This window comes from Haliotis rubra, unplaced genomic scaffold (genome assembly GCF_003918875.1).
Source record: "Haliotis rubra isolate DU_JTF1 unplaced genomic scaffold, ASM391887v1 Scf65, whole genome shotgun sequence".
Classification (NCBI taxonomy): domain Eukaryota; kingdom Metazoa; phylum Mollusca; class Gastropoda; order Lepetellida; family Haliotidae; genus Haliotis; species Haliotis rubra.
In genome coordinates, this window is record NW_025767357.1 from 862,842 (window position 1) to 876,052 (window position 13,211).

Genomic DNA, 13,211 nt, shown 5'->3' on the forward strand with positions numbered 1-13,211 from the left:
ACTATTTTGTTCTGGAAACAATTTCAGTCCAAAGGTTACAGTTCAACATCAATGCTTCACTCAACGAAAAGAGGTTTAAACTATTCTACTCATATACCCTTCAAAATAATGCCCCCTGAACTGAACGTATCTGATGACGAAGCAGCCATATGCCACTTCAAATACTGAATGTAGTTTCTCATAATTATCTAGATGTATACCTACATTAGCAGTGTAAGTGACATCACTGTTACGTCTATTGCAAGATTATTCTATTGAGAAGAAGAAAGGGTCTTTCATCTTTTCAAAATGTAAGGAGTGCTGATGAAATTAGCTTGGACGTTAGACATCTCCCATATTTGGTCCTTGTGGTGGCAAAGGCCATGACGAAAGAAGGAAGCATCACGAACTGACAAAATGAACTTGCAGATTTACCAAGCTGAAAGAATCTGTGTCAAGTGCACAAGCTATAAAGAGGAAGCTCAGTATGTAACAAGGCATCACAAAGTGCTGTTGATTAACATGACGAAATGAGCATGACGAAATGGGATCCAGACATATCTGGGCCCCGTTCCTCAAAGCGATCGTAGCGCTAAGATGATCGTAACTCCCATACTTTAACATACGCTTACGACTATCGTAGCGCTACGATCGCTTTGAGGAACAGGGCCCTGGGCATCTTGGTCTGTATCCATGGAAACTACGACCACCATGGCAACAACAGTCACCACAGGCATGCAATACACATGACCATTCATTGATAAATCTAAATTACTTCATGACTTACCTCGAGAAGAGATCTGAGGCATTTTTTTTATCTTTTCACCAACACTTAGACAGTGACAGAGAGATTTTACTGTTGACAGAAGTGACAACAGATCCCTTTTTTGTGAAAGCTGTATGCTCGAACTGTCTACATATTTACATATAGCCTAAGCATCTGGTTTATACATGGACCGAGAGGGTCTATTTATGCATGTCTTTTTACACAACTTGCTTTGTTTGTACACAGAACTTACTAAGCATAAAATTCAACTATACCTGTACACAAAGTAATGTTTTCTAAAATCCAAACGCAGACTCAGAAATTTGAATTCTCTTGCTATCCAAGAATAGTTGCTTGAGACAGCCCATGGTGTAAACTTAATGTCTTTCACTTGTTTTTTTCTGAGAGATAAAAAGCAACAAGTTGTTATCAGAAAAAACAGTTTTGGTTTTTTCAGACAGAATGTGAACATTTAACACTGTGTAGCCCAACCAATGACAATACCAGAAACCAGTAGAGCGCCCAATGGCTGCTTGCCAAGGGAGATAACCCTCTCCAAGACAGGCAGAATCTTGGCAGAGGGTTACCAGGTGCATATGCCACTGCTACACATGGTTGAGTCTTGCTATGTTTTTGCCCGATAGCTGAAGCAGGTAGCTGAAGCAATCTCACAGAATAACACACTTCTTCTTCTTGGGTGGCTCTGGGGGTTCCAGAGCTGCCAGGATTGCTTCATCGAATACATTCTTTAGGCCTTTCTGTAAACAAGGAAAGAGATTTGTTAAGAGTGAGTTGGGTTCAAGGCTGCTGGAACAGTAGTCAAATTATATCACTGAATGTTGGCTCAAAGAAGGAAGACAGCCCAAAGTGATTCAATTCTCGGAGATGTTCACCAATTTGGCAAAACCCATGAGAACATGTCTGGTGCTGACAGAGCTGTAACCATGATCAGAGTGAACCAAGATTTGAAACCACACTATATGCAAGTGAGTTAGGATTAAAGCCGCTTTAAACAGTATCAGGGGTGGAAATAAATTTAAATTTGCTACTGTACTCCGGTACAGTGGCACATGTAAAATCACTTGCCCTGATGATTTTTCCACTATACCGGCTGTTTTCTTGTTGATTCTTTAAATAAACAACACAATTAACATTGGAAAGTCAACTGGACACCGGTACAGTGTGATATACAAATTTGCTTGCCCGTCAGATAAAAAACGCTGGACTCGGGCGTCGGGCAATGGGTTATTTCCACCCCTGAGTATTCTACTTATATGACAGTGTGTCAGCTCACTTTGAGTGGAATGCCTGAACTGAAGTCAGTCTTATACTATTACCACTTTGGTGATTTCTTAACCATTAGAATGGTGCTGACAAATCTTTAATCTTTATCAGAACAAAACATTCTGTTCGTATGCTTACCTGTGTTAGTGCAGAGCATTCAACAAATTTCACAGCCTTTAGTTCCCTTGCCAGCTTGTCTCCTTGTTCAGCTGTTATTGGTTTCTGTTTGTTCTTGGCAAGTTTCTCTACAGTGGCTGCATCGTCTCTCAAATCTATCTGTGTTCCCACCAGGAGGAAAGGGGTTTTATTACAGTGGTGGACAATCTCTGGTACCCACTGAAACAAACGGACAAGAATAATAAACATAAACTGTATTAAACATAATGGAAAGCAGTGGTCAAGTCAAGAGGTTGCTGCAATAACCCTAATGTTAAAGGTGAGTTTAAAATAGGATCTAATGTAGCATTCAAGATGATTGTGTTTTGTTTGTTTTAAACAATGCACATAGCAATGTTCCAGCTATATGGCGGTGACAGCTTTTATATGGATGCTTGTTAAAGTTGGGATTAACGCTAGTTTTATATTGCCAGTCCAGTGAGGTATGTCGTTGTTTAACATGGATACCCTACTCAGACACAGCATAGTGACTACCAGTCCTTGATTATTTGTCTTAATGCAGAACTCGGGGCATCTTTTAGCACATTGGTTCTTTTCTGGGGGTCCTTTAATTCAAACTCTAGGGAAAGCAAACCTCCCTAATAAATTTCTTATACATGAAATGAAAGTTTGTGGCAGATTATCTTGGCTCAGTTTCATCATTAGAAGTTGCACTGGTGCAACCTGAAACTGTGCAATGCAACCTCATATTTATACCATGGACCCAGTGCACGTAGTTATTTTGCTGTTTGAAGAACACAGACTTCACCTGGGGTAACGGAATGGTTCCGAACCGAACTGGCTTGGAGTAGTGACAATGATGACTATATGGACAGTGACTGAATGACTGCTACTGTTTATGTCATCAATATTCTTTAACTTCATATTGATTAGCAGGTGCAACCTGTTTTTTGTCTGGTGCAACATTGTTACCCAAGGTTGTAGTGGATGTAGGTAGGTTTCAATTCTTTAATCAAGCTCTACTCATTTAGGGAAAGCAATGTTACTAATGTAGTGATGTCTCAAAATAATTGGTGTCCTTTAGGTTTTCTGCTACAGTGTATTATCAAGGAACCCTTGATGTTTTGGTCATAACAAGAACCCCTTAATTTCGATCACATGTTGTAAAATCATTGTAAATAATTGTGCTGCAGAGTGAGCGTTGCAACATCATTACTTGAAATATATGGTTTGGATACTTCATGAATACAAATTTGACAAATATATCAGAACAATTTTGATTTAGCATATTCCATTACACACTCTCTACAGTAACTGTCACAGTTATGAAATAGACATGGTGTCATGGTGGATGGCTCTGATGTCATGATACAATGCTGATAAGGTTGCCTTACCAAGCTCACCATATCCACAACACTTTCCAATGATTATAGTCTGTTTGCCTCAAAAGCGGACCGGTGAACTGCAATCTAACTCGAAAACTAAAAACATAAAATACTCAATGAAACGCTGATCATAATCAAAACATCATACCCACTCTGTGAGGTTTTTGCAGAATTTGTGTCCTAAAAATAAAAACAAACTCTATCATTAAAATATTGACACAGTTCACTATTTGTTACGAGGGAGGAGTGCAGAGAAAGGGACAGCCAGGTGTTCGAGAACAGATGGAGACAGCACAGCACAGGTTAATGAATAAATAACTTTGTCTGTTTCTCGAACACCTGGCTGTCCCTTTCTCTGCACTCCTCCCTCGTAACAAATAGTGAACTGTGTCAATATCTTAATGATAGTTTGTTAAACAACTTTTTATTTTTAGGACAAAAATTCTGCAAAAACCTCACAGAGTGGGTATGATGTTTTGATTATGATCAGCATTTCATTGAGTATGTTATGTTTATTAGTTTTCGAGTTAGATTGCAATTCATCGGTCCGCTTTTGAGCCAAACTGACTATACATGACACTACTGAGAAACAAGCGTAGACTAACTTCACCTCATTTTTAAACAATGAAGGTGATACTGAAGAGAAACATTGGGACATTGTTAAATTTTCCTAGAATTATTTTAAATAAAGGTGAATAGGATGCTAAAAAGCAATTGTGGGCCAAGCTTACCTTTTCTTTAACATTTTCAAATGAAGAAGGTGATACTACTGAGAAACAGACTAGGAACACGTCAGTTTGTGGATAGCTGAGCGGGCGGAGACGATCGTAATCCTCTTGTCCGGCTGTATCAAACAATCCTAGTGTGTAGGGCTCGCCTCCAATCATCACAGTTACAGCATAATTGTCAAATACCTGAAATACAATGTCATCCATTAACTGTTGTCATCTGAGGTGAGTCGACAAGGCAAGCTGCCTCGAAGAGTATCAGTGCTGCAGCACTTGGTCATATAATTGGTCAAATTGATTACTGATCAGCTAAAGGTGCTAAAATCATTAAATAGACGAATATGGTGCATTCTTGGAACAGTGTTGTTTTCAGCTAAACACAGCACTGATGGGATAATTACTGAATGAATTATGAAATACTTGATACACAGGATAATTACTGAATGAACTTACTTGATATGAGCTGATGGGATAATTTGGAACTAATACTTGATGATGGATAATTACTGAATGAAATACTGATTGGATAATTACTGAATGAACTTACTTGATACATAGAAATACTGATGGGATAATTACTGAATGAACTTACTTGATACATCAGAAATACTGATGGGATAATTACTGAATGAACTTACTTGATACACAGAAATACTGATGGGATAATTACTGAATGAACTTACTTGATACACAGAAATACTGATGGGATAATTACTGAATGAACTTACTTGATACACAGAAATACTGATGGGATAATTACTGAATGAACTTACTTGATACACAGAAATACTGATGGGATAATTACTGAATGAACTTACTTGATACTTGATACATAGAAATACTGATGGGATAATTACTGAATGAACTTACTTGATACACAGAAATACTGATGGGATAATTACTGAATTAACTTCACCATAGATAAATATTTACAGCGGTATATTTCGTAATGCAAATATCTATTGTTGGCCAACTGTCTACTAGTGGTGGTCCGATTAATTGAAATAATCGAAGATTGGTCACAGTGACTAAACGACCAAGCAATCGATCATGTTTTCTCATAATCGAACACAAACAATTCTGGAACACTTGTTTTCATTAACGATATTTTTCACAAGGTTGGTTTTGTCTGTTACATTTCATTTGCACTACAAGCTTGTTCCAAGTCATCAATGAATTTATCTTAAAGACACCAAGAAATTTATGTTCCTAACATACTAGTCATCCTTTAAAGATGTGAAATTTTGTCCAACCCAACCCCACACACACACCCCCCCCCCCGAATTTAGTCCATGTTTTTTCCTTATATTTTTGTGCATTTACAAATTTCTTAAATGACGCTTACCAATTATTTTCGGTGACTGATCGGTGGTAATGAACCAATCATCAATTATGAGATTTTAACCAATTCCCAACATTACTGTCTACATGAGATTTTAGGTCTAATATTCACTAACTGGCTGAAAGCGACCATTCCATGAAGGGATAAATATGCAAGTTACCAGTTTGAAAGTTTTGCTTGTTGAAACAACATGATCGTAATGTGTTTGGTCACCAACAGACATATCTTTCAAATGGAGAAATTATGAGACTACAATCAATTACTGCCTTATATTTGATCCTAAGATACGTGAAGAATGTTTACCACACAAGTGAAGAATGTTTACCACCTGACAGTGAGCGAGTGAAAATTTAACGGCTCAATAGCAATTGGACACTATACAAGATATAACTACTAGTACAAACACACCATGAAAGTGAAACAAGTACCACGGTACACAAGGTCTGAGCTTCCAATAAGGGTTCATGACATTGGGGAACAGGTTCATTTTTTTTTACACCGTACTCAGCAACAAACAAGTCAGCAGATAAATAAATAATATTCCTTTCTGGGCAGACAACTGTCTAATGTATCAGCAACAAGTACACGGGACTTAGTACATGACAACACTCCAGGATTTCAGATCACTTCATCTTCCATCTCTGGGAACACGTCCCAAAGATTTTATTTTCAAATCTGGTAAAGATTTGACACAATATTCCGGGAAGTGGATAAAAAAATGAAAATGTTCTCATGTCATCTGTCTCGGTTTTCAAGTCCCTCAGAAAACCAAGCTGTGTGAGGTCTTTTCTTTATTCACTCATGAAATACTTGTGCTGTTCTGAATAGAACTTTAGGGTAACTGGAATATGGACTTCTGCATCATTACAGTCATAGGGCCTTTTGTATGAAATGGGGGAGGAGAGAGAGAGAGAGAGAGAGAGAGAAATGATCTCCAGGAAGCAACATTCTGCAAACACATCCAATGCAGTCAGTGTCTTTATTCACAAGTCTGCAGCCAAAGTCTAGTAAAGTTCTGTTTGGTCACAGCTCAGCTAATAATATCAATATTAAGACAATAAATTCTACTCAAAATTATGCAGAGACCCGCATTCAGGATGTTTTCTGTACAAACCATTGAAGTCTTAGGTGACAGGACCCAAGGTAAATACCTGGATAGGTAAGGTTTATTATGTTCATATTTCAGTTCAGCATTTGTTGCACTGAACTCTGGAAAGGTGAGATGTTTCCAGGATCATAACACAGATTCTTAATTAATAAATGCTCTGTATGACTTTCAGGTTAAAAGAAGTTAGACGCCAGTAGACATCTTAAATATACAATATTGTGATGATTAATACTGATCAGGAGACACACTGTTCTCAGACTATTTTTGTATCAAACAAGTGTTGAATCTTTGTCTGAATCAAGTAAGACAGTGGCAACTCCAGCATGAGCTGAAACAAAACAAACCCCATACAAAGCCCTGTGCTTACCGTTGGGACATATTCTGAAGGGAACTTGTTTGTGGTGTATGAGATAAGTAGGCAGGTTTTACCCACAGCTCCATCACCAACAACCACACACTTTATCGTCTGCATTGTGCCTGTTGTTGGGACTCTACCAGCAGTTCTGAAATAGAGAATAACAATATGCTTGACAGACTCTACTTATGATCACTGTTCTTTATGCTCACAGGATGCTTGTTATAGCAATGGCACAGCAACAAATTAATGAGTTGATAGCAATATCATATGACAGAGCTCCAGAATAGTGACTTACTTACACACACAATACAAATCACCACTGACAAACTTCTTGACATTCCAATATTTATAATGCCTAAATTGCATTTGGCTCGCAACTCCCAACCAAGTCAATAAGCCAGAGTATTTCTGTTGTAAAAATGTCTTGTGCCAAAATGTAGAGCACACTTGAAATATGATACAACGCAACTTTTACATCATTATCCTAAAGGTTTTTCTTTTTAAAAACATAGGCACAAAAATTATATCATAGTATCTTCTTACCTATTTCTACATTTTTACGTATTTCTTGTCACATTTTCATGTTTACTCAATAAAAAGATCTTTCCAATAGCATGTATGGTCACCTATTTCCCGATAACCAGTGGCTTTTCGCTTGGTAACATGAGACAGCACCCTGAAACACCCGTGTTTTCAAAACTTTGTATGAATAACATGCAAGAAGATTCAATTGATGTTGGGTATTGTTCGAAAGCTCTGAACATCCACAATATATTCGTAACAGTACCAGCAGTATCTCCTCGCAGTTGCATCAAGTGTTTATATTGGATAAATATTTGTTTCTAATGACAAATATGTGATGCTATGGCATTATGAGACTGTTAGAATCAATTAAATTAAATTTCCTGAATATGGCATGGAATATTCCACTTTTCATGTCTCAAAAATATCTTCTCATATTTCCTCACTGAGTCCGGAAAAGTAGGAACCCTTTGTGTCTGTCAATGAGAAAATATGCATTTATTTCCTTCTCAACAGACTACAGTACAAGTTCTGAGTTCTCATTTGCAACTTCCTTTATACATATGTTGTGGAGGAAAAGCACTGACCTCTCAATGTTACAGGAATACCACAACATTGTGTAAATCCCAGTCTGGGCCAGACAAACTACAGGTCAAATGCCTAAGTACAATGTCACACCATGCCTACCTGAACCTAATAAATCACTGGGTGAGTGAATACATATGGTTTCACACCACTTTTAAAGAACCACTAAACTTTGTTTTTTGTTACTCTTTTAACCATTACATATGAAAGATTTGTGGTTAGTCTTATGCAGAACACCAAATTTATTCTTTAAAAACTTGTGGTTATTTAATACCGAGCGATTAAAAGTTGCCAAAAAGTCGCCTGCTTCCCTCTCGACCGCCAACGAAACCACAGACAGGTTACGTAACTCGGTAGCCAGAGCACTGCAGTGACGTCATATGAGGAACGATTTTCAGTTAGTTGTATAGAAAATGTGTAGCACGCTCATCATTTTGATGATTTCGACATCGACATCAACCACGGCTACATGCCGAATCGATGCTTTGTCGTCAATTGCTCCTAGGGTCGGGCGATGGTGTCCCCATGCACAGATTTCCACAGGACCCGCCGTTCGTGCTAAATAGGTTATGTTTGTGAGTGCAAAGCGAAGCGTTGTGGAAGCCTGAAAGCGATATCTTACTTGTGTTCAGATCGCTTCACGGAAGTTAAAGAATCAAAACTACTTACTAGTTGTAGTAAAATATGCATATGATTGATGACCATAAAGATTTTCCATGACACAACTTGTAACATAACGATTTCTTCCTCGAAGTGAGGTTGTGTTCAAGTAACAATAATATTGTAAGTAGTATATTGACACCCACCTCGCTGCCACGAGAGAAATTGTTATGTTATAAGCTTTGTCATGCAAAATCCTATTGGCCATCAATAAAATACATATTTTATTACCAATAGAAAGTAGTTTTGATTTTGTAACTTCGGTGGAAACAAACCTAAATACCATTTATCCTCAGATTGGCTGGATGTTCCCAACAGGGCCGCCATTTTAAAAATAAAAAATCTGTTAGAATTAATGAGATTATAGTTTGTTTTCATCAAGTTAGAAAATCAAGACTACTTTCTACTCAGAGTTAAATATGTATTGGAATCATAACCAAACGGATTTTGCATGACACAACTTATAACATAACGATTTCTTCCACGGAAGCCAGGTGGGGGTCGAAGTCACAATACTGCGCCGATAAATTTCTTGCTACATTCCCATGGTTAATGTCCACTCACCAGTATGTAGATACTAGTCAATGTGCGTCTTTATATTTGGTCTTATAATCCTAATTAGTTTATTATCATACTTGTATGCATTTTGAAACTAAATAAAAAGCAGACGATCTGCTGATACTTATAGTGAATTTATAACAGAACTGTAATATCTAGACATTTTATAGTTTGCCAATGTGAATCATAATTCGCACACACACCCTAGTGCATGTTGTCTGTCTCATTACACTTCACGGCGAAAACAATGATTCTGTTGAATGCTACGACAAATGAATAAAAACAAAATGCAAATATTAAAATTAAAACAGATTAAAGTTATAGGAACAATATCAGGCCATTACCTTGTTCGAGGAATGTATCCATCAATATCCACAAAACTGTTCCAAATGATGTGTCTTTTAACAGTTTAATATACGAAAAAGTGATAAATCTTTTCAGGTATTGGTGTATAGTCTCATTGGTCACCCAAGATAGCACACCTGGCAACTAATTGCATAATGTCCGCCTTTCTTTAAAAACAGTAATTTAGTTAGCCAATAATGGGCAATCAATCAATGTATTGCAGGTTAATCCTTTGAAAGAAGACGTTGTTTTTACGCAGACACCGACACGACAGAGTGTATTCAGTATAGATTAGTAAATCTACATAAATAAACACTACCTTTTGACAATTCCGCTGTGCAAGATAAAAGTAATTAATCAATCAGCGTGTTTTAACGGTTAATCCTTTGATCGATGTTTATAATGTTGAATATTTACTCCAGACACAAGAAATGCCAAATGGGAACCTTTGTCGGGGTAATTTAAGTGTGTTACCACTAATTATACCTGTTATAAATTCATTAACTGACCATCAAGTGAATGATGACAAATAACATGTGTAGGTTTATACCACCTAACACGGGTTACAACAAGGGAGTATTAATTGCTGTATTGCATGTGAAAATTTATGGGCCGACACTGTTTTGAGAATACAAACAGATTTTTACATGACATGATTAAATATCGAGGTAAAAAAACACAGAAATGGGAGCAATTTGGATCAGTCATTATACAAATAGGGCCTAACGACACCAATCGATTTTGACAGAATCGTCTATGAAAACAAGTTGTAACTCGGAAACTAGGCAAAGCAGGAGACAAAATTAAATGACAGTAGATTGTGAGAACATATAGCTTTCATTTTCCACAACAATTGTCACGATGTCAGGTTTATACAAGCCTGTAAACAAGATAATTTAACCCCTAAAATGTAGATGAATTCTGCACAGGCCCTCCAAGCTATTCCTCATATGACGTCACAGAGTCGCGCCGCTCTGATTGGTTGAAATTTCGTTCGCGGGTGAGAATTGTGCACTGTTGTCAAAAAGGTCGATTTAAGTCAATTAAAGGTCGAAATGAGTAGTTTTAATGACGGGGTTTCATTTATAACGATGCGAGTTAGTGATTTATGTATTTTTAACCCCTAGGGTTTATGTGACCTTTAACAATATTCAAGCAACATTGAGGTGGGGGAAGATAAGAAATTGGCTTCACAAACTCTACCCATATTGGGAATCAAACCTGACATGTGAATACGCCTTAACCACTAAACTACCCTGTCGTAGTGCAAAAAATATGGGTGTAGGCGTATGTGGAAGGATTTATCCAGAATTTCAAACAAGTGCACTTGGCAGCCATTTCGGAAAATAATTATTATTTTGCTCAATTTCGTCAGTGAAATACAACTCCACTCTTCAAAGCCATAATATTACTTTTTCCATCATAACAAACAGTAAAATTTGCTTCTACATTTATGTCATATTCTATCAATCACAACATACACGTTCTGGGTCTATCAAGAAAGATGTTTACCTGAAATATGTAACACAATAATGACTCAAATTTAAAACAGCTGTGAAACATACAAAACTAAACTGTAAAAAACAACACTAAGCCAATGCAGAATTAGTATTTGCTGCATCCACTAGAACTAGTGAATCTCACATATAACTGTGAATTAGCTTGTGAATCATTGAATGCATATTGTTAGCCATGTTGGGACTGATCATTAATTATTTGATGGTTTGAACACTAAACATATAATGTTTATTCAGTAAAGGTGTTGGTTTGAGTAAGAAGGATATTCATCGAATTTTCAATGCTGTTGTAGTCGTAGCTGGTGTGTCAAAAATGCCTAAAATGAATAAGAAATTTGATAGAAATGGAAGCCCTACCGAAATTCCATTGCATACAACCTAAGATATTGCCCATGGTACATAGCATGTAAAATCAAAATGCATGTAACCTAGTTGAACAGTGGAACTAAGCAGCGTAAGACTAGGTATTATAGTATTTCTTCAAAAAGACCTAAGTTAGTCATATAGGAGTGCTAAGAGCTGTGAGAGGAAGTACTTCCGCCGAGCATCAATGCCGTGCTAAACTCAAAACATTTTGCTCACAAGGAGGTTAAAACTGAAATGTTAAAACATAAAATAATAACGTACCACCTGATTATGTACAGTGAGTACACAATGCAACGCACGCTTATCTCTGATCTTACAAATCGGCCGGTTTAATGGGAGGGAATGTTATTTGACATGCAGAGGGTCCGCCATTTTGGTAAGTTTCAGATACTCGACCCACTCCCGGTGTGATTACGCACGTTTGAAGAAGCTATTTCACCACACACGAACCTTTTGTTGTTTTTATCACGATAAAGGTAGTACATCCATGAGTTATAACAAGTAACTCGTATTCATAACTTACGCTTTTTAGCCGGGCGTAACTGTCAGATGGAAGCTATATTCATCAATCTAGACGGAAGAGATGACAGTGCCTAACTGCGCATGTGTACCGGAAATGTGATGTCATTCTATTTTTAGACAAGCTATCGTACGATTGGATTACTGAAAATTAAATAGACGAAATAGATAAAAATCGTGGCGACCATATTGCTACCAAACAATTGATATTCTGATCTATTATCACATTTCTCTCCCTTTTCAAGCAATCCATCAGATAAGAAAACTCTTTCAATGCACATAAATGACGTGTTTCAATGATTTTCCTGAACACATATTTAATGGTGAATAGTGGTGTTGAGAAGATAAGGACAAAACATAATTGACCTACACATTGCGAAAGACTTCCTTATTCTAATTACTCATGAACTCATCACCAGGAAATGTTAATTTTCTGCACTTCAGCGTCATAGAGTCAGATACTTGAATGGCATTTAGAAGTTGGAAGCCCAAGGTAATATAACAACGCATGGCATGGATCGTGTACAACTTCTTTATTGCTTCCAACACGTTTCTTGGCTAGTTCTTGCCCTTTCATCAGGGGATTGCCATAGAATCATAGAAAAAAAATCAACCTCGCTAAATCTTTATCAATAATTATGAAATACTCCGTTATTATGAATTGAATACACTTGCTGTGACTGATACATGTATACAACATATGTATCGTGAAATATTGGTTTCGTTTTGTCACCAACCGACATTATAGTATAGTTGTTACGAACTTCGATGTGTCGAGGGGCGGTGGTGTAGCTTAGTGGTTAAAGCGTTCGCTCGTCACGCCGAAGACCCGGGTTCGATTCCCCACATGGGTACATTGTGTGAAGCCCATTTCTGGTGTCCCCCGCCGTGATATTGCTGGAATATTGCTAAAAGCGGCGTAAAACTAGAATCACTCACTCACGCGATGTGTCGAACCTAAGAATGTCTGAAAGCAAAAGCTTGGTCCTTGCGTATTTCTTATTTTGTCATCATTTTACGGTTTTGCCGAACTTCGAATAACTCGAAGCATTTACGTGTAGGTCCCAAGGAC

General features: G+C 37.4%; 1 protein-coding gene across 1 annotated transcript; it reads right to left on the bottom strand.

The window, feature by feature from the left end:
• Positions 1-651: 651 nt before the first annotated feature.
• On the bottom strand, positions 652-12,225 carry LOC124257086 (cdc42 homolog). Its single transcript, XM_046691075.1, has 5 exons — positions 12,144-12,225; positions 7,077-7,212; positions 4,263-4,445; positions 2,168-2,365; positions 652-1,503 (listed from the first exon to the last, which is right to left on the bottom strand). The coding sequence occupies exons 2-5, from the start codon at positions 7,179-7,181 to the stop codon at positions 1,414-1,416; spliced, it is 576 nt and encodes a 191-aa protein (XP_046547031.1). The 5' UTR covers positions 7,182-7,212; positions 12,144-12,225; the 3' UTR covers positions 652-1,413.
• Between the last annotated feature and the right edge of the window lie 986 nt (positions 12,226-13,211).

Bases quoted from the DNA above. Each gene is read 5' to 3' on its own strand.
- LOC124257086 (XM_046691075.1), bottom strand. From the start codon at position 7,181: ATGCAGACGATAAAGTGTGTGGTTGTTGGTGATGGAGCTGTGGGTAAA. The intron at 2,366-4,262 runs GTAAGCTTGGCC...CGTTTGTTTCAG, and splicing joins TTGAAAATGTTAAAGAAAAG to TGGGTACCAGAGATTGTCCA. The intron at 1,504-2,167 runs GTAAGCATACGA...CCTTGTTTACAG, and splicing joins AATGCTCTGCACTAACACAG to AAAGGCCTAAAGAATGTATT.